Source organism: Saccopteryx leptura, chromosome 5 (genome assembly GCF_036850995.1).
Source record: "Saccopteryx leptura isolate mSacLep1 chromosome 5, mSacLep1_pri_phased_curated, whole genome shotgun sequence".
NCBI lineage: Eukaryota > Metazoa > Chordata > Mammalia > Chiroptera > Emballonuridae > Saccopteryx > Saccopteryx leptura.
Genome location: NC_089507.1, coordinates 920,966 through 945,341, shown reverse-complemented (window position 1 = coordinate 945,341; position 24,376 = coordinate 920,966). Strand labels below are relative to the sequence as shown.

Genomic DNA, 24,376 nt, shown 5'->3' with positions numbered 1-24,376 from the left:
TATTTATTTATTTTTAGAGAGGAGAGAGAATGAGAGAGAGAAGGGGGAGGGAGGAGCAGGAAGCATCAACTCCCATATGTGCCTTGACCAGGTAAGCCCAGGGTTTCTTTGTGTTTTTTTTTTAGCCCAGGGTTTTGAACCGGCCGACCTCAGTGTTCCAGGTTGAAGCTTTATCCACTGCGCCACCACAGGCACACTGTTCATTTTAAAGGTTAACAAAATCCTCTAATCTACCTAGGCTGCAGGAACTCACAGATGGCACTCAAAAGCTGTGGCTAGAGCACCCCTACCCCTCTATGAAGACCCTATTTTTCTTTTTTTAAAGATCTTTTAATTTGTGTATCTTTGATTGTTACTGATAATGAGCATCTGTTTAAATGTTTATTGAACACTTGTATAGCTTTGTGAAATTCAAGTTAGACCAGGGACCTTTCTATTTTTTATTTTAGATTATTTTTTATTTATTTATTCATTTTAGAGACAGGAGACAGAGAGAGACAGAGAGACAGAGACAGAGAGAGAAGGGAGGGAGGAGCAGAAAGCATCAACTCCCATATGTGCCTTGACCAGGGAAACCCGGGGTTTCGAACCGGCAACCTCAGTGTTTCAGGTTGATGCTTTTACCCACTGCGCCACCGCAGGTCAGGCACCCTATTTTTTACCTTTCCCTACCACTTCATGGGGCTGGGTCAGTGGAGAGTCATCCTAAGGGCAGCTGAGCAGTGTACAGCTTTCCTTCCATCTACAGCCTCAAGTAATACAGAGCGGGAGGGGGCTTTCCTCCCCCCTCCCCAACCAATGTTTTTCTTCTTTTTTTTTTTTTTTTGTATTTTTCCGAAGCTGGAAACCGGGAGAGACAGTCAGACAGACTCCCGCATGCGCCCGACCGGGATCCACCCGGCACGCCCACCAGGGGGCGACGCTCTGCCCACCAGGGGGCGATGCTCTGCCCCTCCCGGGGGTCTCTCTGTTGCGACCAGAGCCACTCTAGCGCCTGGGGCAGAGGCCAAGCAGCCAGACCCAGCACCCGGGCCATCCTTGCTCCAATGGAGCCTCGCTGCGGGAGGGAAAGAGACAGACAGAGAGGAGGGAGAGGGGGAGGGGTGGAGAAGCAGATGGGCGCTTCTCCTGTGTGCCCTGGCCGGTTGGCTCAGTGGTAGAGCGTCGGCCTGGCGTGCAGAAGTCCCGGGTTCAATTCCCGGCCAGGGCCCCAACCAATGTTTTTCAAAGTCCTGTAAACAGACATGCCAGTCCATCCACCCATGAAAGCCTCATGCTCTGCCCTGTCTGGGGCCAGCCGGCACCCCTCCACGTCCTCAGGGACCAGCTTTGATTCGTACCTGCCCCTCTGTCAGCTACTGGACCTAGGGCAAGCATACCTCTATACTTTTGGGCAGTTAAATGCCAGTCCTGTCTGACACTGAGTGCCTGCCCACTCTCGTTCAGGCCCCATATTCAGTACAGGGAAAAGGACTGTCCTTCCTTTATCACCCCTGCCCTCCTGGCGGGGGGGGGGGGGAGGGTCGGGGGGGGGCGAGGAGAGGATCGGTAGGAAAGGAACCTGGCTCTACCGGTTTGTTAGCAGTGAAGGCCTCCGTTTCTGGCATATGTGCTTAGATTAGATGAACTCAAAACTTGATGTCTATAGCGCTCACTGCCCAATGCCAACAATAGGTTATTTCGTGTCATTTTTCAAAGCGCTTCGCACTAACTGACTCCACCTTTTCCCAACTGGGATGGGGACACCAGGCTAATCCCGGTCCAGCACCTGGCAGCTCCGGTTCAGGAAAATCACCGCAGGCAGGCGACTTCTCTTCTTCCAGATGGTGACTGTGAAAGCTGGGGTAGCCTCCTGGGTGACGTGCCCGTCAACCGGCTTCTAAAGAACAGGGAGCCTGCTGGGATCAGGAGTTCCACGCTCCCGCAGCCAGAGCACAGACGTGCGCCGTGTGTGCACTGCAGGACCCTCATGACCGTGCGGTGTCCCGGGATTCTGTCGGCGGACAAGACTGACAGGTGGACGGGCGGGAAGGACGGAAAAGCCTTCTTGGGCACAGGGCCTGGGAGGAGCCAAGGCTGAGGGGTAGGAAGCTGTGCGGGAGTCCGAGGAAAGGGTCTCGTGCGACAGTGTTAGTTTAGGATGCAGACCCACGGGAGGGGCCTGCGGTGGAAGCCCGGGTTCCACGGCTCCCTGCGGGACCTCGTCGGTCCACACGCGACCGCTGCAAGGGGGACCTCATCTTAAGGAAGGGGAGAGTGGAGCTCAGAGGTCACGCTGCCGGGTCTCGCTCGTGAGCAGGCGCCGGAGATCCACGCGGCGGTCCGCGGGTTTGTCCGGTCCCCCCCACCGAAGACGGGGGATGGGCAGGCCAGGGCGGAACACACAACGCCCGCCGGGCGGCGGACACGGCGTGCGAGGTCGGCGCGGGCCGCCGCCGCCGCCGCCTTGGACCCAGGGGCTCCTGGGGACTGCGCGCGCTTGCCGAGGACGGAAGCGAGCCGCCCGCAGAAAGACGCGGCGGCTCCAGCACCGGGCGGGCCGTGTGCTCGCGTCCAAAAGCCCGCCACGCATGCGCCTGAGCCCGAGCCCCTCAACCTGCGCCGCCCGCACGCCGGGCGCAGGCGCAGCGAGAACCAGAAATCCGCAGGCACGCGGGGCCGGGCCGCGGGGCACGCCGGGACTGGTAGTCGGCCGCGGGGCACGCCGGGACCGTCCTCACCTGGCCGGCTGCGCGCCCGACGGGCCCAATGGGAGCGGCGCCCGGCCGCCACGCCCCGCCGGACGTCTGTGCCGGGACATGGCCGCCGCCGGTGCCGGGTCCTTGAGCTGAGAGCCCGCCGCCGGGAGCCAACCGCTGCCCACAACCGTCCGCGCGGGCAGGCCGAGGCGCCGCCGGTGGGCGAGGAGCCGCGGCTGAAGAGCAGCAGGAGGAGGCACGGCAGGAGGCAGGAGGCCGGCGGCCCGGGCGCATGGCGTCCATCTTACTGAGGAGCTGCCGCGGCCGGGGGCCCGCCCGCCTCCCGGGGCCCCGCGCCGCTGCCCGGAGGGGTGAGCGCTCCGCCGTCGGCGCAGGGAGGGCCGGGAGGGGGCCCGGGACGGGCGAGGCGGCTCCAGGCGGTGAGCGTGGCGCTCGGGCGCAGCCCGGGCTGGGGTCACGCCGGGCCGCAGCGGCCTTGGCCGGCCCTGCCCTGTGCCCTGCCCCTGCGCCGCGCCTGGCGGGCCGGCTGCCGGGCGTGGCGGGCGCCCGGGGCCGTGGGTGCCGCGCGAGCTCGGTACAGCCGGCACGGCGGCGGCCGGTGACTCGCGGCGCGGTGACCTTAGGCGCCCTGCCCGCCAGCGCGCCGTTGGCAGCGGGTTGGGAAAGTTTGGAAGGGAGCGCGCCGGCGGCCAGCCCAGCGACGCTCTCCGCGCCCCGCTCGTGGTTAAGCGCCGTGGAACGTGGCGTCCATCACGAGGACCGTGGTTGAGTCCTTGGGTCACTTCCCGGGCTCCTGGGGGCGAGGAGGACCTGCGGGCTTTGCAGGGCGTCCGTGGGGCCGACGTGGTGTCTCCCCTGGGCGTCTGCAGAGAGCGTCCCCACCCAGGCCTTGCTCTCTGCGTGGCCTCGGCCAGGTCCATTTGTATACATAGTCTCCGTGACCCCTATCTGTGACATGGGAGTTACACATAATGCTGGACTCTTAGGGGTCCACCTAGGTGGAGCGCCTCGCCATCTTACAATACATGAACCTTTCTTTTATTTTCTTTCTTCTTTTTTTTTTGTATTTTTCTGAAGTTGGAAACAGGGAGGCAGTCAGACAGACTCCTGCATGCGCCCCACTGGGATCCACCCGGCATGCCCACCAGGGGGCGATGCTCTGCCCCTCCGGGGCATCGCTCTATTGCGACCAGAGCCACTCTAGAGCCTGGGGCAGAGGCCAAGGAGCCATCCCCAGCACCCCGGCCAAGTTTGCTCCAATGGAGCCTCGGCTGTGGGAGGGGAAGAGAGAGACAGAGAGGAAGGAGAGGGGGAAGGGTGGAGAAGCAGATGGGTGCTTCTCCTGTGTGCCCTGGCCGGGAATCAACCCAGGACTCCTGCACGCCAGGCTGACGCTCTACCACTGAGCCAATCGGCCAGGGCCACAATACATGAACCTTTCTGAGTTTGTTTCTGATTTGTAAGAGTGGGGTCAAGACAAAACTTGCCCTGTAGACTGAGAGCTTCAGGTAAAATCATCTATTTTGAGGTGCCTTACAGTTTTGACCAAGGTACTCCAAGAAATGTGAATCTTGTAATTTTTAACAGTAAGGGCTGCTTGGCTGCGTAGACCTTTGGAGTGGTGGGAAGGGAATTGGCAGCAAGAACTCCCTTGAATGTCTGGTGTCCAGCCCAGCCAAAGTTTAGTTTTTCGCTTTACTGTGACGGTTATACTTTAGCTTCTTCACATTTCCATAGCATGTTTACAGTTTGAAGTTAACTGAATTTTTTTTTTTGTAGTTGCATCATGTCGGGAATACTAATGTTTCCTGTGGTGTGGTCTCTGTTACATGAACACAAGGGGGTGAGAGTGGGTCAGACAGTCTGCTTGCTGCAGGACCAACAGGGACTCCAGAGCCCTGAACCCTGAGAAAGGACACTCCCAGCTGTGTGCTGTGGCCCTTTTTTGGAGTACATTCCCAGTATTATTAATATCTGACATCAATATGATTCTTTGTTACAGTTACTAAACCAACATGGATACATTGTTATTAACTGAGGTCCAGGATGCATTTAGTTTCCCTTTATTCTGATACTTTTTTTTTCCTGTTACATACTTTCCTCTTATTCTACTTAATACTTTTTTTCTGATGTTCCAGGATCCAAGCCAGAATGCCATATTGCATTTAGTCCCTTTTCCTTTTAGTTCCCTTTTGACTGTGACAGTTCTGTGGAAGACTGGTCAGCTATATTGTAGTCTTCTCCTCCATGGGGATTTGTCCGATGTTTCCACATGCTTAGACTGAGGCTGTGTGTTTTGGGGAGGAGACCACAGAGGTAAAGTGTCCTCATCACATCCTATCTAGGGTGTCTGCTATCAGTGTGATTTATGGCAGTCATGAGACCTTGATCACTGGGCTGAGGTGGTGTCTGTCAGGTTCCTCCACCCTACAGTGACTCTCTTTGCACAACCTGTTCTTGGGAGAAAGTGTGTGCAGTGTGTACTCAGGAGTGAGCTGGGGCTTCCTCAAGGTGGGCTGATCAAAGGGCTGGGGCTTCCTCAAGGTAGGCTGCTCAGATTCACCAGGGCTGGATGTGCGAGCAGCAGCCTGTCAGGGGAGATTCCCAAGCGGGGGGACTCAGGGAGAAGCAGGCTGCAAGTCTTGGAGCTGTTGAATGAGGTGCCCATGTACCTGCTGGTGGGGTGTACCCACAGGTATTCAGGTCCCAAGGGCCCAAGGAGGAGCTGAAGGGGGGGTAGAGAGAATTCTGCCTGGAGCAGCTGGCGGGGAGAATTGAGAGCTGAGAGTGTGATCTCCTGGAAGGCAGGTGAGGAAAGGTATGGGATGTGAAGACGTGCATGTGGTCTCTGTCTCTCTCCCCAGTTCCTGCCAGAGCTCCAGAAGCCCTTGTAGTTTCCTGAGTGATCAGGATGTCTCATGATTTATAGTGAGCCCCTTTCTCTCTAACCTGAGTTTATGCTAGTGAGGTACCGGTGATAGCATCTGGACCTTTCAGCCCCACTCCCAACCCCCAGGTTGGAGTTAGAGACTGGAGATTGAGTTCAGTCATCAGTGGTCGAAGGTATGATCAGTCGTGTCGTTGTAATGAAGATAAAAACTCTTGAATAGGGAGGAGGGGGCTTCTGGGTTGGTGGTACTTACTGACCCCATAGAGATAGAAGCTCTTGCATTCAGGACTCTTCTGGACCTTGAGCTATGCAGCTCTTCACCTGGATGTTCATCTGTGTCCTTTGTAATGAACTGTAATAATGTGTAGATGCAGAGCACTTTCTTGAGTTCTGTGTCGTTCTAGCACAGGGTTCATAGGAACTCCTGCATTTGTAGTTGGCAGAGTGTGGGCAGCCTGGGGACTCTAACTGCAACTAACATGTGAAGTGGGGGCAGTGGAACATGTGGGATTGAGCCGTAAACTGTGGGTCTGCACTAACTCCTGGTAGGTCAGAACTGAATGGTCGACACCTAGCTGCTGTGGGAGAGTTGGTTGTTGGGAAAAAGACACACACACAAGAAGAGGGCTTCCAGAAGAGAGAGCTGCCCATGGACCCCCTCCTTGCTGTGAAGGGGAGGGAGGAGAGGACAGAACCCTGGAGCCCACCCTGGGGTTTCCTCAGAAGGACGCCTTAGAGTGCAGTGAGCATAGGAAGAGGGTGTGCAGGTTCATACCTCTGAGATATGGGGCACACCGGGAGCCCTGGGAGCGGTGGCAGCTGCTCTGCCTGCTGGGGTGCATGTGCAGGGTCAGAAGCCATTTCTGAGCCAACCTGAGGTGATGGGCTGGCCCAGGCAGGGGCGTGGTAATAGGCATGGGCCAGGGGGAGAGGCTTCTGTTAGGGAGACAATGGTGGCAGGGGGCTCCTTAGCTGGAGTGCTGTGTTCTTTACCATGTGCTTTTTAATTTTAACTGAAAACCTAACATTTGAAACATAAAAGGTTATTTTATGAATCATGGTGACTGAGCTTATGAACTCAGCTCCCAAATTAAAACTAGGCTGATAGCCATATACAAGGTCCTAAATTTAATGCTTGATGGGAATAGCCTTCTGCAAAAGAAAGTGAGATTTGCCTGTGTTGACGCTAGCCTCCTATTGAATTACATAAGTGACAACTGTAAGTCTGTGTCCCAGACGGTCCACTAGGAGCGGCTTGCATCTGCCTTGCCTGGTCTGCTCAGAGGGTGCCAGGAGTGGTCTGTCGCCCGCCCTGTCCATCTTCTCTGCCCTGCTGGCTCCCAGAATTGGCTGTCAGCAACCCAGACCTTTCTGGGCACTCCAGCTGCCTGAAAGCCTTCCTGTGCCAGTTCGCCTTCCCAGGCTCACTGCTTGGCACCCCGTCAGGGTCAGGATCAGTCTTGTCCTCACAGGCCGTCTCCCAGCACAGGGTTTGATCTCAGGTAGGCCCAAAGCTTAGGCATATGTATGAACCCTGAGTTTATGCTTATGGGTGCACTAGAATAAGTTAGAGAAAGGGACAAAAATACATCAAAATCCTAAAATTATGCTATATGCTCATCAATATTGTTTAAGCAAGAAATGGTTTACTCTTGGCATTTGTTTTTCTAGCAGTTCTTAGCCTTAGCGTGGGGCTGCCTGTGTTGGTTGTCATGTGCACCCTGGCCTCTGCCCACCAGAGCCAAGCTGGAGCAAGGGGGAAGTGGTCTCACCTGGGGGGACCTGCAGGCTGGACTCCCTGGGCCCTTGGCTGGCGGAGACTGGTGTCCTCATGTGGATGCAAGGAGCCATGGACTGACGCAGGCTCTCCTTTCCGCTAGGGCCACCCCAAGACACGTGTGTCCCTCCCTGAGGCTGGCCCTCCCCCTGACAGCACTCTGAAACCCTCCAGCTGGCCAGCAGGCCCCCAGCGACTCCCCTTACCAGAGGGAGGCTCTCTCTCTGACTCGGAAAGAGTGTCAGCCCAAAGTGCCTGGTTTGAGACTGATTCTCTTGTTTTTCCTTTGTTTTTGTCATAGGTAGTCTGGGCGATCACGCTTGTCTCAGTTGTGCCAAGACCGTGGGGTTGATAAGCCGCGTGTAAGTAAATGAACGTTGCTGTCTGTCGTGAGTGCCAAGTGAGGGACGGTGACTCTCCGTTTGGGGAGCTCACAGCTCCTACTTTGCAGTTCTTTGTTTTTGCTTCTTTTAAGTCTTTGTCTTTTTTTTCTTTATTTTTTGTATTTTTCTGAAGTTGGAAACAGGGAGGCAGTCAGACAGACTCCCACATGCGCCTGACTGGGATCCACCTGGCATGCCCACCAGGGGGCGATGCTCTGCCCATCTGGGGCGTCGCTCTGTTGCAACCAGAGCCATTCTAGCGCCTGGGGCAGAGGCCACAGAGCCATCCTCAGCGACCAGGCAATCTTTGCTCCAATGGAGCCTCAGCTGCGGGAGGGGAAGAGAGAGACAGAGAGGAAGGAGAGGGGGAGGGGTGGAGAAGCAGATGGGCGCTTCTCCTGTGTGCCCTGGCCAGGAATCGAACTTGGGACTCCCACACGCCAGGCCGTCGATCTACCACTGAGCCAACCGTGTCTTTTCATTTTGAAATATGTAACTATGCCCTGGCCAGACAGCTCAGTTGGTTGGAGCATCATCCTGAAGCACAGAAGTTGCCGGTTTGATCCTTAGTCAGGGCACATACAGGAACAGATCCATATTCCTGTTTCTCTATCTCTCCCTTCCTCTCTCCAAAATCAATTAAATATATATATAAAAAATTGGTGAATCTGTGAAAATAAATGAACACTCATAATCCCAGTGCCTGTCACAAATATTATCAGCATTTTGGTATATTTCTTTTTTTTTTTTGTCATTGGAAATACCTTCAATAACAGTTTTATTGTTTTCTGTCAGGTATTATTTAATATTTTTTCATCAATATTTTAAAACTCTTTCTTATAAGGTATATTTCTTCTGTTCCTTTTTCTTGTCTGTCTCTTTTTACAACACTCAGTGATAGCCACAGTCTGCATGTAGTGGCCTGTCATGTATTTGCAGAAAGACGTGGGCTGTGGCAGGCAGCATTGTTGGTGCTGGGCTCTGTCAGTGAACACCAGAACAGACCCTGCCTCTCACACACAGTCCTTCAGGGAGACTCATGTTGAGTACTGGCCGTGGGGCTCACCCCCGCCAAGTTCTGAGGACACATCTGGAATAAGGTGAAGTTAGCCCTTCCCTTTGGTGAGAGAGGTCCATGGTACTGCTCTGAGGCTGGAGGGCTTCCTGGAGGGAGTGGCATCCGCCCTCTGTGAGGTCCACTGCCCCGTACAGACTTGGATTTCTCTCAGGGCTGCTGTGCTCTCCCACTTGCCGTACTCTCTGCCCAGCATCCCTGAGTAGTGTCCTTCTGATGCCCCTCACCTGCCTGTGGTGGGATGCCCAGACCTCTGTCCTGGCACCTGCCAGACCAGAGTACTTTTCTCCTTTCCACCATCCTTGATTCTTTCTTTTCGAGGGTGTAGGACCTCCTATCTGAGTCTGCTGACTGGCCCCTCGCAGCCCCTTGCCATGGAGCTGTGGGGTCTCTTGGGTTTTCTTACTCATTTGCAATTGTTAATTTGTCACCCCATCTTGGGTATAAAGCTTTTCTGGAGGGTGCTTTTTGGAACAGATTTAATTGTCTAAAAACTACACAAGTCATACCTGAAAACTTGCTTGTTGTTAAAGCAAAACACACTCAAGCTTATTTCCCATTGCATTGTAAGGCTCTACACGGCACTCATGTGAGCAGCCGGCCCGAGGGGACTTCTACGCGGTGCAAGTATGTCTGGTGGAGTCTGGGAAGGGCAACTTTTGTTGGGACACACGAAGCCTGTTAGAAGCCCCTCTTAGCAGCAGCCTCTATGGCCCCTCTTTGTTGCCAGAGTGCTTTATTTTTTAATATTTATTTTATTGATTTTAGAGAGAGGGAGAGAGAAAGAAGCTGGATCATCAGTTTGTTCCTGTGTGTGCCTTGACCGGGATTGAACTGACAACCTCTGACCCACTGAGCCATCCAGCCAGAGCAGCTCCTGGCTCTTGACGTTGATCTCAGTTTGTTTTTTTTTTTTTTTTTTTTTTTTTTTTAACAGAGAGAGAGAGTCAGAGAGAGGGACAGACAGACAGGAACAGAGAGAGATGAGAAGCATCATTCATCAGTTTTTTTTTTTGTTTGTTTTTCATTTTTCTGAAGCTGGAAACAGGGAGAGACAGTCAGACAGACTCCCGCATGCGCCCAACCGGGATCCACCCGGCACGCCCACCAGGGGCGAAGCTCTGCCCACCAGGGGGCGATGCTCTGCCCATCCTGGGCGTCGCCATGTTGCGACCAGAGCCACTCTAGCGCCTGAGGCAGAGGCCACAGAGCCATCCCCAGCGCCCAGGCCATCTTTGCTGCAATGGAGCCTTGGCTGCGGGAGAGGAAGAGAGAGACAGAGAGGAAAGCGCGGCGGAGGGGTGGAGAAGCAAATGGGCACTTCTCCTATGTGCCCTGGCCGGGAATCGAACCCGGGTCCTCCGCACACTAGGCCGACGCTCTACCGCTGAGCCAACCGGCCAGGGCCCATTCATCAGTTTTTTGTTGTGGCACTTTAGTTGTTCATTGATTGCTTTCTCATGTGTGCCTTGACCGTAGGCCTTCAGCAGACCGAGTAACCCCTTGCTCAAGCCAGCGACCTTGGGTCCAAGCTGGTGAGCTTTGTTCAAACCAGATGAGCCCTCGCTCAAGCTGGCGACCTCGGGGTCTCGAACCTGGGTCCTCCGCATCCCAATCCAACGCTCTATCCACTGCGCCACCACCTGGTCAGGCTCAGATGGGTTTTTATAGTCATACACTGAGGTCATGAAATCTTTTTATGAAGTGGAGCCATTGATGTATGAGCATAGGACAGCTTTATTCTTGGCCTTTCTAGATCTCATTCTGAAGTGAACTTTGTAACCTGCAGGTGGCATTTCACACGCCTGGGGCCTTTGGGTGGCTGGAAGCAGCGCAGCCCAGTGACCCGAGGGGACGGTCCTGGTCTGGTTTTAGAGCACTATGGCTAAGATGGGCTAGGGGGCTGCTGTGTGCTTAGGTTCACCTGCAGTCAACAACCCCAGGTGTGGGGGCAGCAGCAGCACGATCAGGGACCCCAAAGTTTGCAGGACCAGTGTCCTGTCTCCCTGCATACAGTATCTGTTCTTTTTTTTTTTTTTACAGGGACAGAGAGAGAGTCAGAGAGAGGGATAGATAGGGACAGACAGGAATGGAGAGAGATGAGCATCAATCATTAGTTTTTCGTTGTGACACCTTAGTTGTTCATTGATTGCTTTCTCATATGTGCCTTGACCATGGGCCTTCAGCAGACTGAGTAACCTTTTGCTTGAGCCAGTGACCTTGAGTCCAAGCTGGTGAGCTTTGCTCAAACCAGATAAGCCTGCGCTCAAGCTGGTGACCTCGGGGTCCCGAACCTGGGTCCTCCACATCCCAGTCCGACGCTCTATCCACTGCGCCACCGCCTGGTCAGGTAGCATCTGTTCTTGATGGTCTGCCATTTGTGTCTGCCATTTGCCTTAGTGAGTTCTCCAGCCAGCTTTCCGGGGACAAGGCCCCCTAGTTGAACTTGAGAATTATTTCAGTTTTGAAATGGTCTTTTTGGGATTGTAACTGGAATGTCATTAAACCCATAAAATCATTAGGGAATATTACTTCTTTTTTTTTAAGATTTTATTTATTGAGTTTACATAGAGAGAAGGGGGGGGGCAAGAAGCATTAACTCATAGTTGCTTCACTTTAGTTGTTTATTGATTGTTTGTCGTATGTGCCTTGACCCAGCAAGCCCAGGGTTTGAATCAGCGACTTCAGCATTCCAAGTTGATGGCTTTATCCACTGCACCACCATAGGTCAGGTGGGAATATTAACTTTTATTTAAGTCACATAAAGTGTTCCCAGGTGTAAATTTTTTTTTTTTTTGTATTTTTCCGAAGTTGGAAACGGGGAGGCAGTCAGACAGACTCCCGCATGTGCCCGACCGGGATCCACCCGGCATGCCCACCAGGGGGCAGTGCTCTGCCCATCTTGGGGCATCGCTCTGCCACAACCAGAGTCATTCTAGCGCCTGAGGCAGAGGCCACAGAGCCATCCTCAGCGCCCGGGCAAACTTTGCTCCAGTGGAGCCTTGGCTGCGGGAGGGGAAGAGAGAGACAGAGAGGAAGGAGAGGGGGAGGGGTGGAGAAGCAGATGGGTGCTTCTCCTGTGTGCCCTGGCTGGGAATCGAACCCGGGACTCCTGCACGCCAGGCCGACGCTCTACCACTGAGCCAACCGACCAGGGCCCAGGTGTAAATTATTTATTAAGACCTTTTCTCTGCCTACCTGTGGTGGCACAGTGGATAGAGTGTTGACCTGGAATGCTGAGGTTGCCAGTGTGAAACCCTGGGCTCATCGGCTTGAGCACAGGCTGGCCAGCTTGAGCGTGGGGTCACTGGCTTGAGACCACTGGGTCAGGGTACATATGAGAAGCAATCAATGAACAACTAAAGTGACACAACTATGAGTTGATGCTTCTCATCTCTCTCTTTTTCCCCTTCCTTTCTGTTTTTCTCTCTCCCTCTCCCTTTCTCTTCATATGCATGTGCAAAAAAAACCCAAAAAACCTCATGTCAATCTCAGCATCCAAAAATTAATAACTTTTTCCAATGATTTAAGAGTGGGGGGGAGGAGGGGGAGAGAAATAAAAGCATTGGCTCATTGTTGCACTTAGTTTTTACATTTAGTTGTGCACTCATTGGTTGCTTGTATGTGCCCTGACTGGGGATCAAATCTGCGACCTCGGTGCACCAGGACTGCTCTATCCATTGTGCAACCCTACCAGGGCCCAACAGTTTATTTTTCATTTTGATCATACAGTATAAGAGATCTTGAGTCACACAGATAAGTAATTGCAAGTGGTGACCATTTGTATTAGTTGTTTTGTGATTTCAGTCTTCAGTTCAAATGGTCTAGAGTCTAGACCCCTGAAGTGTGGACAGTTTCTGGTCCAGGACAACATTAGTAGGACATTCCCTAGCTACTCTTGACCTTTTTTTTTAATCACAGAAGTGAAGGCAGAGAGGAAGCACCCCAAACTTTGTGTAAGCAGTCAGACAGGAAAGCAGTGGTTTTGAAACCTCACTTAGTGGAAAAGTCCGAGTGAGGGGAGGCTGTTTGTATCCTAACATCTTAGTGTGGCCGCTCACAAGATTGGGTACGGAACTGTTAACGTGTTGGTGATGGGTGCTTTCTGCACACGCTTCTGCTGGATGCTTCTGCTGGATGTCGCAGGGCCTCGTGGGCTCCAGGGGAGGCAGAGGTGCGGTGGGCAGGGGCTCCAGTTCCCCAGGTGAGGCAAGCGTGGTTTCACCTCTTTTCTCTGGGCAGAGAGGTGTTTTGCACTTCTAGAGTCATCCCTCCAAGTCACAGTGCTGCTGGCATCACATCGCCCTGCTGGTGTCGTGTCCCAGAAAAACGAGGGCATGTTAAGGCTTGGCATCCTCTGGCCCAGCTTGTGGCATTTTCACAGCTGTTTACAGTCAGGAGGTGTGGGGGCGGAGAGCAGTCTGGGTGCCCCCCTCCCTGTGCCTGCTGTCCAGGGCTGTGCTGCTGACACTGAGTGCTGCTCCTCGCCAGGTGCTGCTCGCTCTTCTTCCTGGAGGGATGGCAAGATGTGGGGTTGACAGACGCAGGAGTCGGCATCCTAAAGTAAAACAAGCAACTCATGGGGGTTCCCAGGCTTTTGAATGTGACTGGAAGGGCCTTCCTCTGGGGAGCATGTGTTCTTGTTGACATGTTCCTTTTGCCCAGAGGTTTTTTCCCCACCTGGAAGGTGATTAAAATGGGGAGGGGCATCAGGAGCAGGTTTGATGACTGGCTGGTGGGAGGCTGAGCCGCTGGCCCCTGCAGTGAGGGATTAGTGCTGCTCAGGACGCTGGGTGCTCTGGTGGGTTGGGGTAGAAAGGTCAGCCTTCTCAATGATGCCGTCTTTCCCGCCTGCCTCTGGAAAGGTGGCAGAGCCCAGATTGGTTTTGGTTAGATGGGAAATTTTTTAAATAACAAATTACAATTTTATGCTTTTGAAAATAGCTAACTCTCTTCTGGCTAGAGTATCATTAGCAATCTCTGATGCACTTGAAGGCAGCCGGTCCAGGGCCTCACAGCCCTTGCTGGGCACACTGTGCTTCTCAACTCGGTCTGTCTTCACATGTCTGTGCCTGTTAGCTGCCCTTTGTGACTGCTGATGTCGTGTCCTCTCATGGAAGCCACTCGCTGGATACTTGAGCTTAATGAAGCTAGGAGTGGTTGATCTCTCCATGTGCACACTGTCCTTGCTGAACCGAGAGGTCAGGGTGGGGCACAGAGGCCTAGGCCATGGCCAGAATCTCACAGCTGCAGGTCATCGAGGGGCGACCGGAGCCTTAGCAGCTCTGGGGTGCTCCTTGCAGCCTGTTCCTCGAGCACTGTGACTGTCAGGACAGGGAGGATTTGAGGGACCCTCCGTGGGACAAGACTGGCCCCTGTGAAAGTAGGAGCAGGGGCTCAGAACAGAAGAGAGGCGGCAGGGGTTGGTCAGTGGGGGGCCAGCGGTGCCCTGTGCCCTGTGTCAGCTGTACCTGCCCACCACAGGCTGTGAGCTTGTCTTTCAGCATCCCCACCTGTAAAAGGAGCAGCTGCACTAGCCGTTCCCCAGCTTTCTTAAGCCTGTTGGCACCTTCTCAGTTAGTTTGATGGGGCAGTAATAATAGCTTCCACTTCTGTGCTGGGTGTTGTGCGCCAGATCTTGTTCAGGGTATTTCATATATATTAGCACCACAGTTACAGAGGACGTTCCCAAAGCACAGAGAGGTTAAGTTACTTGCCTAAGGTCACACAACAATAAATACGGAGCTGAATTTGAACTGGGACAGGCAGCTCTAGAGTTCAGGTCCACACTGCCAGTGTCAAGCCAGGTGCGGAGAATTGACAAGTGGGAAGAAGCTGGGTGTGCCTCTGAAGTAAGGTGGAGGCTGCAGCCACCTAGAGGTAGATTTGTGCATGAGCAGGGCAAGGTTTCTGGGTACAGGGAGATGCGTATGACTGGAACTGAAAGAGGATTGTATGGGTCAGTTGTCCCAGTTCTGAGTTATGGATGGTGTCCATTTTCACTGCAGTCAGGAGAGGGTACGAACCCAGAGGTGTGCCAGGCTCGGCTAGGCACCGAGAGCTGTTGGCAGCACGGTCCATGCTTCACACTCAGGCTGTAGTGGCCCTCCTTAGAATTCTATTTTGGTGGGGACAAAGGATGCAGCTGCATGGGGTTCAGAAGAGCAGACTGGCCTGCTCTGGCTGCTGGTGGCCTGGGCAGCCCTGTGCGCCTCACCGTGTGGGCAGAGAGGGCTGTGAGGTGCTTACTTACAGAAGCCGGTGGCTTCCCACTGGGCCTGACAGGACTCCTGGTCCAGTGGAAGACAGAGTGTGTGGGATGGATTCGAGCGTGGCAGGGGCTAGCAGGACAGGACTGCAGGTCAGGGGCTTGAGCAGTCTCAGGGGGGCGGCCTGTGTGCTGGGTGGGGAGCAGGGGAGCAGTGCAGAGCGCAGTGAGCAGTGAGGCTTCAGGGTTACTTGTTGGTTTTTGCTGTTTTGCAAAGATGCCTTCGGGCAGCTGCTTCACAGGTCTGGGTCACTGTTGATTTGAGCATCCTCCCTGATTTTCAGGACTTGCTCAAGAATTGCATGTCTTTGTAGAAAGTCACCAGTTAGGGGAGAGGACCTACCTGCTCTGTAACCCACCCCCAAACTCTCAAAGTCTGTGTGAACCGGCCTGGGAGACCCACCCAGAGTTGGGTCTGTTTCCAGGTCAAGCTTCTGCTGGCTGCGTTTGTGTCCAACCTGCCCATTTGAGGCCCTCAGCCCCTGCTGCTCTGGGACGTGGGCCGGCTCCTTCACTGGATCCCGGAGTGTTTTACGGGCATCAGGAAGTGGTGGGGACTTTGTTTTATGTGCTGGGAAGATTGGGTGTGTGGTTGAGATAAGGTGGGAGGTTAGAAACATCGCTATTTTCTCTTTTTCCAGGCATGTTCCATTGGGTAGCTGCGCTGCCATCTACCCCACACACCTTCCCTTTGGACGCGATCCCCTGGGTTGCTGGACTCCGAGGCTAGAGCGCGCATGTGCGGTGTCCCGAGGGCCGTGGGCCCCGGCTGTGGCGGGTCTCCTGGTCACTGGGCCTCGATTCCTGCCCTCACGCTGCTGGCACTCCTCGCCCCCGCTGGGCGACGACTCCTTGGTGGAGAAGTCGCTCAAGTCCTTAAAAGACAAGAACAAGAAGCTGGAGGAGGGAGGCCCTGTGTACAGCCCCCCAGCGGAGGTGGCCGTGAAGAAGTCCCTGGGGCAGAGGGTCCTGGACGAGCTGAAGCACTACTACCACGGCTTCCGGCTGCTCTGGATCGACACCAAGATCGCGGCGCGCATGCTCTGGCGCATCCTCAACGGGCACAGCCTGACCCGCCGCGAGCGCAGGCAGGTAATGCGCCTTCCCCGTCTCAGAAGGCCCGCCCGCGGAGGTTTGCAGGACACGTGCGCGTGCTCTCTGGGTGCTTGCGGGTGGTCCCCGGTCTTCTGGCTCCTTTTTTTTTTTTTTTTTTTTTGTATTTTCTGAAGTTGGAAACGGGGAGGCAGTCAGACAGACTCCCGCTTGCGCCCGACCGGGATCCACCCAGCATGCCCACCAGGGGATGATGCTCTGCCCATCTTGGGGCGTCGCTCTGCCACAACCAGAGCCATTCTAGCGCCTGAGGCAGAGGCCACAGAGCCATCCTCAGCGCCCGGGCCAACTTTGCTCCCATGGAGTCTCGGCTGCGGGAGGGGAAGAGAAAGACAGAGAGGAAGGAGAGGTGAGGGGTGGAGAAGCAGATGGGTGCTTCTCCTGTGTGCCCTGGCCGGGAATCGAATCCGGGACTCCTGCACGCCAGGCCGGCGGTCTACCACTGAGCCAACCGGCCAGGGCTCTTCTGGCTTCTTTTACTGTTTACAGGACCCTGTCTGCTGAACTGTATGTGTTTGCGGGGGAACTGCCGTCTGTCTCATCGCTTTCCGTTTCGTTGGGGCTGTGCATTTGCCTTGGTTTGTTTTTATTACTGTTTGGGGTCTGCCTCCCTGACCCTGAGGTTCCACGTCTGTCATCAGTTGCAGAACCTTCCGGCTCACTGCTCACTGCGGTGGGCTCTGGGGAGTTTCTGGTTAGGCATTTAGTATACCACTCCTTAAAGAACTCTTTCTGGTTTCCAAGTGCTCGGACCTTCTGGTCTCTCTTACTTGGTCCATGAAATAACAAACTTGAACTGTTTTTCTTTATCCTTCCCTCTTTGCTTTTTTTTTTTAATTGGCTTTTTTAGAGAGAGGGAGGAAGGGAGGGGGAGAGAGAGAGAGAGAGAGAGAGAAACTAATATTAATTTGTTGTTCCACATATCTGCGTTTATTTGTTGATTCCTGTATGTGCCCTGACCAGGGATGGAACGCACGATCTTGGCATATCCAGATGATGGTCCAACCAAGATACCCAGCCAGGGCTTCTCTCTTTTCCTCTTTTCTGGGCCCCAGGGGACAAGGGACAGCTTCAAGCTCTCAGTGCCCTAAAATCCTCCAAGGAGAGGCACAGAAATGGCCCTTCTCCCAAAGTTGACTACCAGAAGATTCCTTCATGAAAAAATGGGACTTGACCACATCTTGGGAATTAGTTGTTACCTGTGAGGGTGACTGGCTTCTGATTTCATACTTGTTCTCAAGAAGTTCATTGAGAACATAGGTTGTATTTAACTGGCTAGAATTTTCTTTTGTGTGTGTGTGTGTGTGTGTGTATTTTTCTGAAGCTGGAAACGGGGAGAGACAGCCAGACAGACTCCCGCATGCGCCCGACTGGGATCCACCCGGCACGCCCACCAGGGGTGAAGCTCTGCCCACCAGGGGGCGACGCTCTGCCCCTCCGGGGCGTCGCTCTGCGGCGACCAGAGCCACTCGAGCACCTGGGGCAGAGGCCAAGGAGCCATCCCCAGCACCCGGGCCATCTTTGCTCCAATGGAGCCTCGGCTGCAGGAGGGGAAGAGAGAGACAGAGAGGAAGGAGGGGGTGGGGGTGGAGAAGCAAATGGGCGCCTCTCCTATGCGCCCTGGCCGGGAATCGAACCCGGGTCCCCCGCACGCCAGGCCGACGCTCTACTGCTGAGCCAACCGGCCAGGGCCTAGAATTTTCTAAAGGATGCTCTTTTAGAAGGGTGCAGATTGGTAATTTGTTTTTTTTGTTTGTTTGTTTGTTTTGTATTTTTCTGAAGCTAGAAACCGGGAGAGAGTCAGACAGACTCCTGCATGCGCCTGACCGGGATCCACCCGGCACGCCCACCAGGGGGCGACGCTGTGCCCACCAGGGGGCGATGCTCTGGCCCTCCGGGGCCTCGCTCTGTTGCGACCAGAGCCACTCCAGCGCCTGGGGCAGAGGCCAAGGAGCCATCCCCAGCGCCCAGGCCATCTTTGCTTCAATGGAGCCTCGCTGCGGGAGGGGAAGAGAGAGACAGAGAGGAAGGAGAGGGGAGGTGTGGAGAAGCAGATGGGCGCTTCTCTTGTGTGCCCTGGCCAGGAATCAAACCCGGGACTTCTGCACACCAGGCCGACGCTCTACCACTGAGCCAACCGGCCAGGGCCCAGATTGGTAATTTGAAGGAAGAACAGTTGGATTAGAATTTCAGAATCATCCTATCCATGTTCACTGATTATAATGCACCTTTTCATTTGGATAATTACAGAATAATACTTGATGACTCAGACTTCCTCTGCCTCTCCCTATACTGTTCTACTGTAAAAGTGACAGGCTTTTTGCTACTTCACTGAGGACAATATGAGCCAATAAGGAGACAAAAAGTTGGAGCACCTGTGAGTCCGGGGGCAAGGTCCCAGCATAGACGCGAGGCTGGTACTGGTGGCTTGGTTTGGGACTTAAAATGTACATTTGCACAAAATGCTAGCGGTCCTGATAACTATAGGGAAATGACTCGTTATTTTATTATTTTTTTAAAGATTTTATTTACTGATTTTATTTATTTTTTATTTTTTATTTTATTTTATTTTTATTTTTTTATTTATTCATTTTTAGAGAGGAGAGAGAGACAGAGAGGGAGAGAGAGGAGAGAGAGACAGAGAGGGAGAAGGGGGGAGGAGCTGGAAGCATCAACTCCCATATGTGCCTTGACCAGGCAAGCCCAGGGTTTCGAACCGGCGACCTCAGTATTTCCAGGTCGACGCTTTATCCACTGCACCACCACAGGTCAGGCCTATTTACTGATTTTAGAAAGAAGAGAAAGAGAAAGAGGGAAGGGGGAGGATTGGAAAGCTTCAATTTATAGTACATAGTTGGTTCTTTTTCTTTTTAATAAATAAATTTTTATTAATTTTAATGGGGTGACATCAATAAATCAGGGTACATATATTCAAAGAAAACATGTCCAGGTTATCTTGTCATTCAATTATGTTGCATACCCATCACCCAAAGTCAGATTGTCCTCCGTTACCTTCTATCTAGTTTTCTTTGTGCCTCTCCCCCTCCCCCCACCTCTCTCCCTCCCCCCCCCCATAACTACCACACTCTTGTCCATGTCTCTTAGTCTCGTTTTTTCTTTTTTTTTTTGTTTTTTGGGTTTTTTTTTTTGTATTTTTCTGAAGCTGGAAACGGGGAGAGACAGTCAGACAGACTCCCGCATGCGCCCGACCGGGATCCACCCGGCACGCCCACCAGGGCGACGCTCTGCCCCTCCCGGGCGTCGCTCTGTTGCGACCAGAGCCACTCTAGTGCCTGGGGCAGAGGCCAAGGAGCCATCCTCAGCGCCCAGGCCATCTTTGCTCCAATGGAGCTTTGGCTGCGGGAGGGGAAGAGAGAGACAGAGAGGAAGGAGAGGGGGAGGGGTGGAGAAGCAGATGGGCGCTTCTCCTGTGTGCCCTGGCCGGGAATCGAACCCGGGACTTCCGCACGCCAGGCCGACGCTCTACTACTGAGCCAACCGGCCAGGGCCAAGTCTCGTTTTTATGTCTCACCAATGTATGGAATCATGCAGTTCTTGTTTTTTTCTGATTTACTTATTTCACTTCGGATAATGTTATCAAGATCCCACCATTTTGTTGTAGATGATCCGATGTCATCATTTCTTATGGCTGAGTAGTATTCCATAGTGTGTATGTGCCACATCTTCTTTATCCAGTCTTCTCTATTTTTTTTTTTAAATTTTATTATTATTATTTTTTTTTATAGAGACAGAGAGAGGGATAGATAGGGACAGACAGACAGGAACGGAGAGAGATGAGAAGCATCAATCATCAGGGTTTTTTTGTTTTTTTTTTTTTTAATTTTATTTATTTATTTTTTATTTATTTTTTAAAGAGACAGAGAGTGAGTCAGAGAGAGGGATAGACAGGGACAGACAGACAGGAACGGAGAGAGATGAGAAGCATCAATCATCAGGGGTTTTTTTAAATTTTTTTTTGTTTTTCTTTTTTTTAAAAAAAAAACTGAAGCTGGAAACGGGGAGAGACAGTCAGACAGACTCCCGCATGCGCCCAACCGGGATCCACCTGGCACGCCCACCAGGGGCGATGCTCTGCCCACCAGGGGGCGATGCTCTGCCCCTCCGGGGCGTCACTCCGCAGCGACCAGAGCCACTCTAGCGCCTGGGGCAGAGGCCAAGGAGCCATCCCCAGCGCCCGGGCCATCCCTGCTCCAATGGAGCCTTGGCTGCGGGAGGGGAAGAGAGAGACAGAGAGGAAGGAGAGGGGGAGGGGTGGAGAAGCAGATGGGCGCTTCTCCTGTGTGACCTGGCTGGGAATCGAACCCTGGTCCCCCGCACGCCAGGCCGACGCTTCACCACTGAGCCAACCAGCCAGGGCCAATCATTAGTTTTTTATTGTGCATTGCAACACCTTTACATTTTTTTTTTTTTACATTTTTTTTTCTCACACACTCGCTCTACATTTTTTTTTTTTTTTTTACAGAGACAGAGAGAGAGTCAGAGAGAGGGATAGATAGGTACAGACAGACAGGAACGGAGAGAGATGAGAAGCATCAATCATCAGGGGTTTTTTTGTTTTTTAATTTTTATTTATTTATTTTTTACAGAGACAGAGAGTGAGTCAGAGAGAGGGATAGACAGGGACAGACCTTGGGTTCAAGCTGGTGGGCTTTTCCTCAAACCAGATGAGCCCGCGCTCAAGCTGGCAACCTCGGGGTCTCAAACCTGGGTCTTCCGCATCCCAGTCCGACGCTCTATCCACTGCGCCACCGCCTGGTCAGGCTCTATTTTTTTTGTTTTTTTACAGTGATTAAAGCCTTTAAGCAATCTCTTGACCAATACAGCAAGAATCCATAAAAGAGTAGTGTCCTTGGCCTGATATGTGGTAGTGCAGTGGATCAAGCGTCAACCTGGAAACGCTGAGGTTGCCGGTTCAAAAAATCCTGGGCTTGCCTGGTCAAGGCACTAATGGGAGTTGATGCTTCCTGCTCCTCCCCCTTCTCTCTCTCTCTCTCTCTTTCTCTCTTCTCTCTCTCTCTCTTACTTTCTCTACCCTCTCTATAATGAATAAATTTTTAAAAAATCTTAAAAAAAAAAGAGTAGTGTCCTTAACATGTTCACTAAGTCCAAGTTGGCACCAACACCATTCCAAATCCCTGCAAATGCAACCCAACCACAGTTCAGTCTGTTAGGAGCTGTCACAAGGAGAGGAGTCCAGGAAAAGTCCACATCCAGGAAAAGTCCGCATGGCACTGGAATTGTTGTCACCATTCTATACTTTGCAGCTTATGTCCAAGTCCCAATGACCGCTGCTTCTAGCTGGTAATGATTTAGGTAGAGTGGAAAAGCCATCTGCAGCATGCGTGGAGATCGAGCTTCTGGGTTTTTTTTGCCTGGAGAGATGAGACCAGGGTGCTTTTCCCTGGAGCTCTGCGACTGTGGCGTGGTAAAGAGAACCTTGGGATACACTAAGCTGGGTGGCAAAGGTAAATTCATGATAGAAGTTGGCAAAAGGGGGAAAGAGAGCTCTAAATTAGGAGTAGGTCCCAGCCCAAAATATGAGTGGGGCATTGAGGTAGGAGGAATAAAGGAAACACTATATATTAAACAAAGCAGCAGAAAATAGGACTATCAACACCCACAACAGTGATCTTCGAGGGAAGAATAAAAAACCTGACTATTCAGGCAAGACATAGTTAAGTGGCCCTTGTGCAAATGAGATCAGTTTACCTGCTTCTTTTTTTTTTTTTCATTTTTCTGAAGCTGGAAACAGGGAGAGACAGTCAGACAGACTCCCGCATGCGCCCGACCGGGATCCACCCGGCACACCCACCAGGGGCGGTGCTCTGCCCCCCAGGGGGCGATGCTCTGCCCATCCTGGGCGTCGCCATATTGCGACCAGAGCCACTCTAGCGCCTGAGGCAGAGGCCACAGAGCCATGCCCAGCGCCCGGGCCATCTTTGCTCCAATGGAGCCTTGGCTGCGGGAGGGGAAGAGAGAGACAGAGAGGAAAGCATGGCGGAGGGGTGGAGAAGCAAATGGGCGCTTCTCCTATGTGCCCTGGCCGGGAATCGAACCCGGGTCCTCCGCACGCTAGGCCGACGCTCTACCGCTGAGCCAATCTTCTCATTTTTCTGAAGCTGGAAATGGGGAGAGACAGTCAGACAGACTCCCGCATGCGCCCGACCGGGATCCACCCGGCACGCCCACCATGGGGCGACGCTCTGCCCACCAGGGGGCGATGCTCTGCCCATCCTGGGCGTCGCCATGTTGCGACCAGAGCCACTCTAGCGCCTGAGGCAGAGGCCACAGAGCCATCCCCAGCGCCCGGGCCATCTTTGCTCCAATGGAGCCCTGGCTGCGGGAGGGGAAGAGAGAGACAGAGAGGAAAGCGCGGCGGAGGGGTGGAGAAGCAAATGGGCGCTTCTCCTGTGTGCCCTGGCCGGGAATCGAACCCGGGTCCTCCGCACGCTAGGCCGACGCTCTACCGCTGAGCCAACCGGCCAGGGCTTACCTGCTTCTTGGAAGAAATACCCTAGGCTCGTCCACAGTGTTGTAGATGGGGCCGATGGCCCTGGGCACCTTCAGCCTTCAGTGGCAAACCCCAGCATTCTGAGCAAGGTTAGGTCATAGGTGGCTGGAGCAGGGCTGGAAGAGACTGAACCCTCCCTTAGAGGAGCAAGGGGAAAGCCTACCTTCCAGTGTCCCTTTTTCCTCACACAGAGGCATGTAAGTCTGGCAGGCTTTAGCTCAATGACCTTTCTTTCCACTATTGAAGCAGGACCCAGATGGCATCCTATGAGACCCCTTTGGGGCGTTGGAGCCTTTAAAAAGGGGCATAACCTAAAAGCTGGTAGTTCACCTGATCTCTATTGGGCTTTTTCTGCCTCTTGGTACCTTAAAAGCCATGCTCAGAAGATCTCGCTGAGGGGTTTGAGGATCCCCATCCGCCTATATAAACCTTTTCCATATATCTGGAGCTATTTGGAAAAAGACAAAACAGTGTTATTAGCTGGATCAAATAAAAGAGGGTAGAAGTTTGCAGGAGAAAAAGATTTGGCGTCTCCTGTTCATCAGCATTCAAAAGAAATTTAAATTTTTTTAAGTAAAAAGCATGATATGGTAGACCCAAAGGAGTTCCAGGATATGACTCCCCCCTTTTAAATTTTTTTAAATTGACTTTAAAATATTTGCTGGGTACACTTTAATAATACCTTGACTTTAAAGATTGTAAGAAATACCCATAATTCGAAAGGTTTGACAAAATACAGTAAATCCTTTTGCTACATATGCAGGAGCATTGTCAGTTTAATCAGTTTAGGAAATCCAATAATAGAAAATGCATACAGACAATGAGCTATAACATGCTTAGCAGCCTCTCCTGTCCTAGCAGAGGCTACCATAAATCCAGAATAAGTATCCACTGTAACGTGGACATAGGGCTGTTTGCCAAATGAAGGTATATGAGTAACATCCATTTGCCAAAGTTGTCCTGGTAGGAGTCCTTGAGGGTTAACTCCAAATGAAGGGACAGATTGTAGTATAGGACCCCTTGGACAGGATTTCCCAATCTGCCATGCTGCTTCCTGAGAAAGTTGAAACTGTTTACACAGGGCTGCAGTGTTCTGATGATGAATAGTATGAGACTGAATTGCTCGATCTGTCATGGTTGCTCCAAATAATTTTCTTTTGGGTAGCTTGATCAACAAGGGCAATCCCTTGTGCTAAAGCTCCAGGGAGCATGGAGTGAGCTCGAGTATGTCCTATAAAACATGGAGCTCTGTGTTGACATACAAGTCTTTGAAGAAGGAGGAACTGCTGAAATAGTTCATCAGCTGTTGTCCCTAAGACAGCAAGCAGTCTTTTTTTTTTTTTTTTTTTTTACAGAGGCAGAGATAGACAGGGACAGACAGACAGGAACGGAGAGAGATGAGAAGCATCAATCATCAGTTTCTCGTTGCGCGTTGCGACTTCTTAGTTGTTCATTGATTGCTTTCTCACATGTGCCTTGACCGCGGGCCTTCAGCAGACCGAGTAACCCCCTGCTGGAGCCAGCGACCTTGGGTCTAAGCTGGTGAGCTCTTTGCTCAAGCCAGATGAGCCCGCGCTCAAGCTGGCGACCTCGGGGTCTCGAACCTGGGTCCTTCCGCATCCCAGTCCGATGCTCTATC

The 24,376-nt window shown here is 52.7% G+C and overlaps 1 protein-coding gene across 3 annotated transcripts in view; it reads left to right on the top strand.

Moving 5' to 3' along the window:
* Positions 1-2,787: 2,787 nt before the first annotated feature.
* LETM1 (leucine zipper and EF-hand containing transmembrane protein 1) overlaps positions 2,788-24,376 on the top strand; it is a 43,753-nt gene continuing 22,164 nt past the window's right edge. For 2 of the 3 annotated variants that reach the window (XM_066384782.1, XM_066384781.1), the window contains exons 1-3: positions 2,789-3,049; positions 7,668-7,728; positions 15,734-16,184. In XM_066384782.1, the coding sequence (XP_066240879.1) occupies positions 2,971-3,049; positions 7,668-7,728; positions 15,734-16,184 (591 nt within the window). In that variant the 5' untranslated portion in view covers positions 2,789-2,970. Of the gene's footprint in view, positions 3,050-7,667; positions 7,729-15,733; positions 16,185-24,376 lie in introns of all 3 variants that reach the window. The other variant, XM_066384783.1, reaches the window with a different exon arrangement.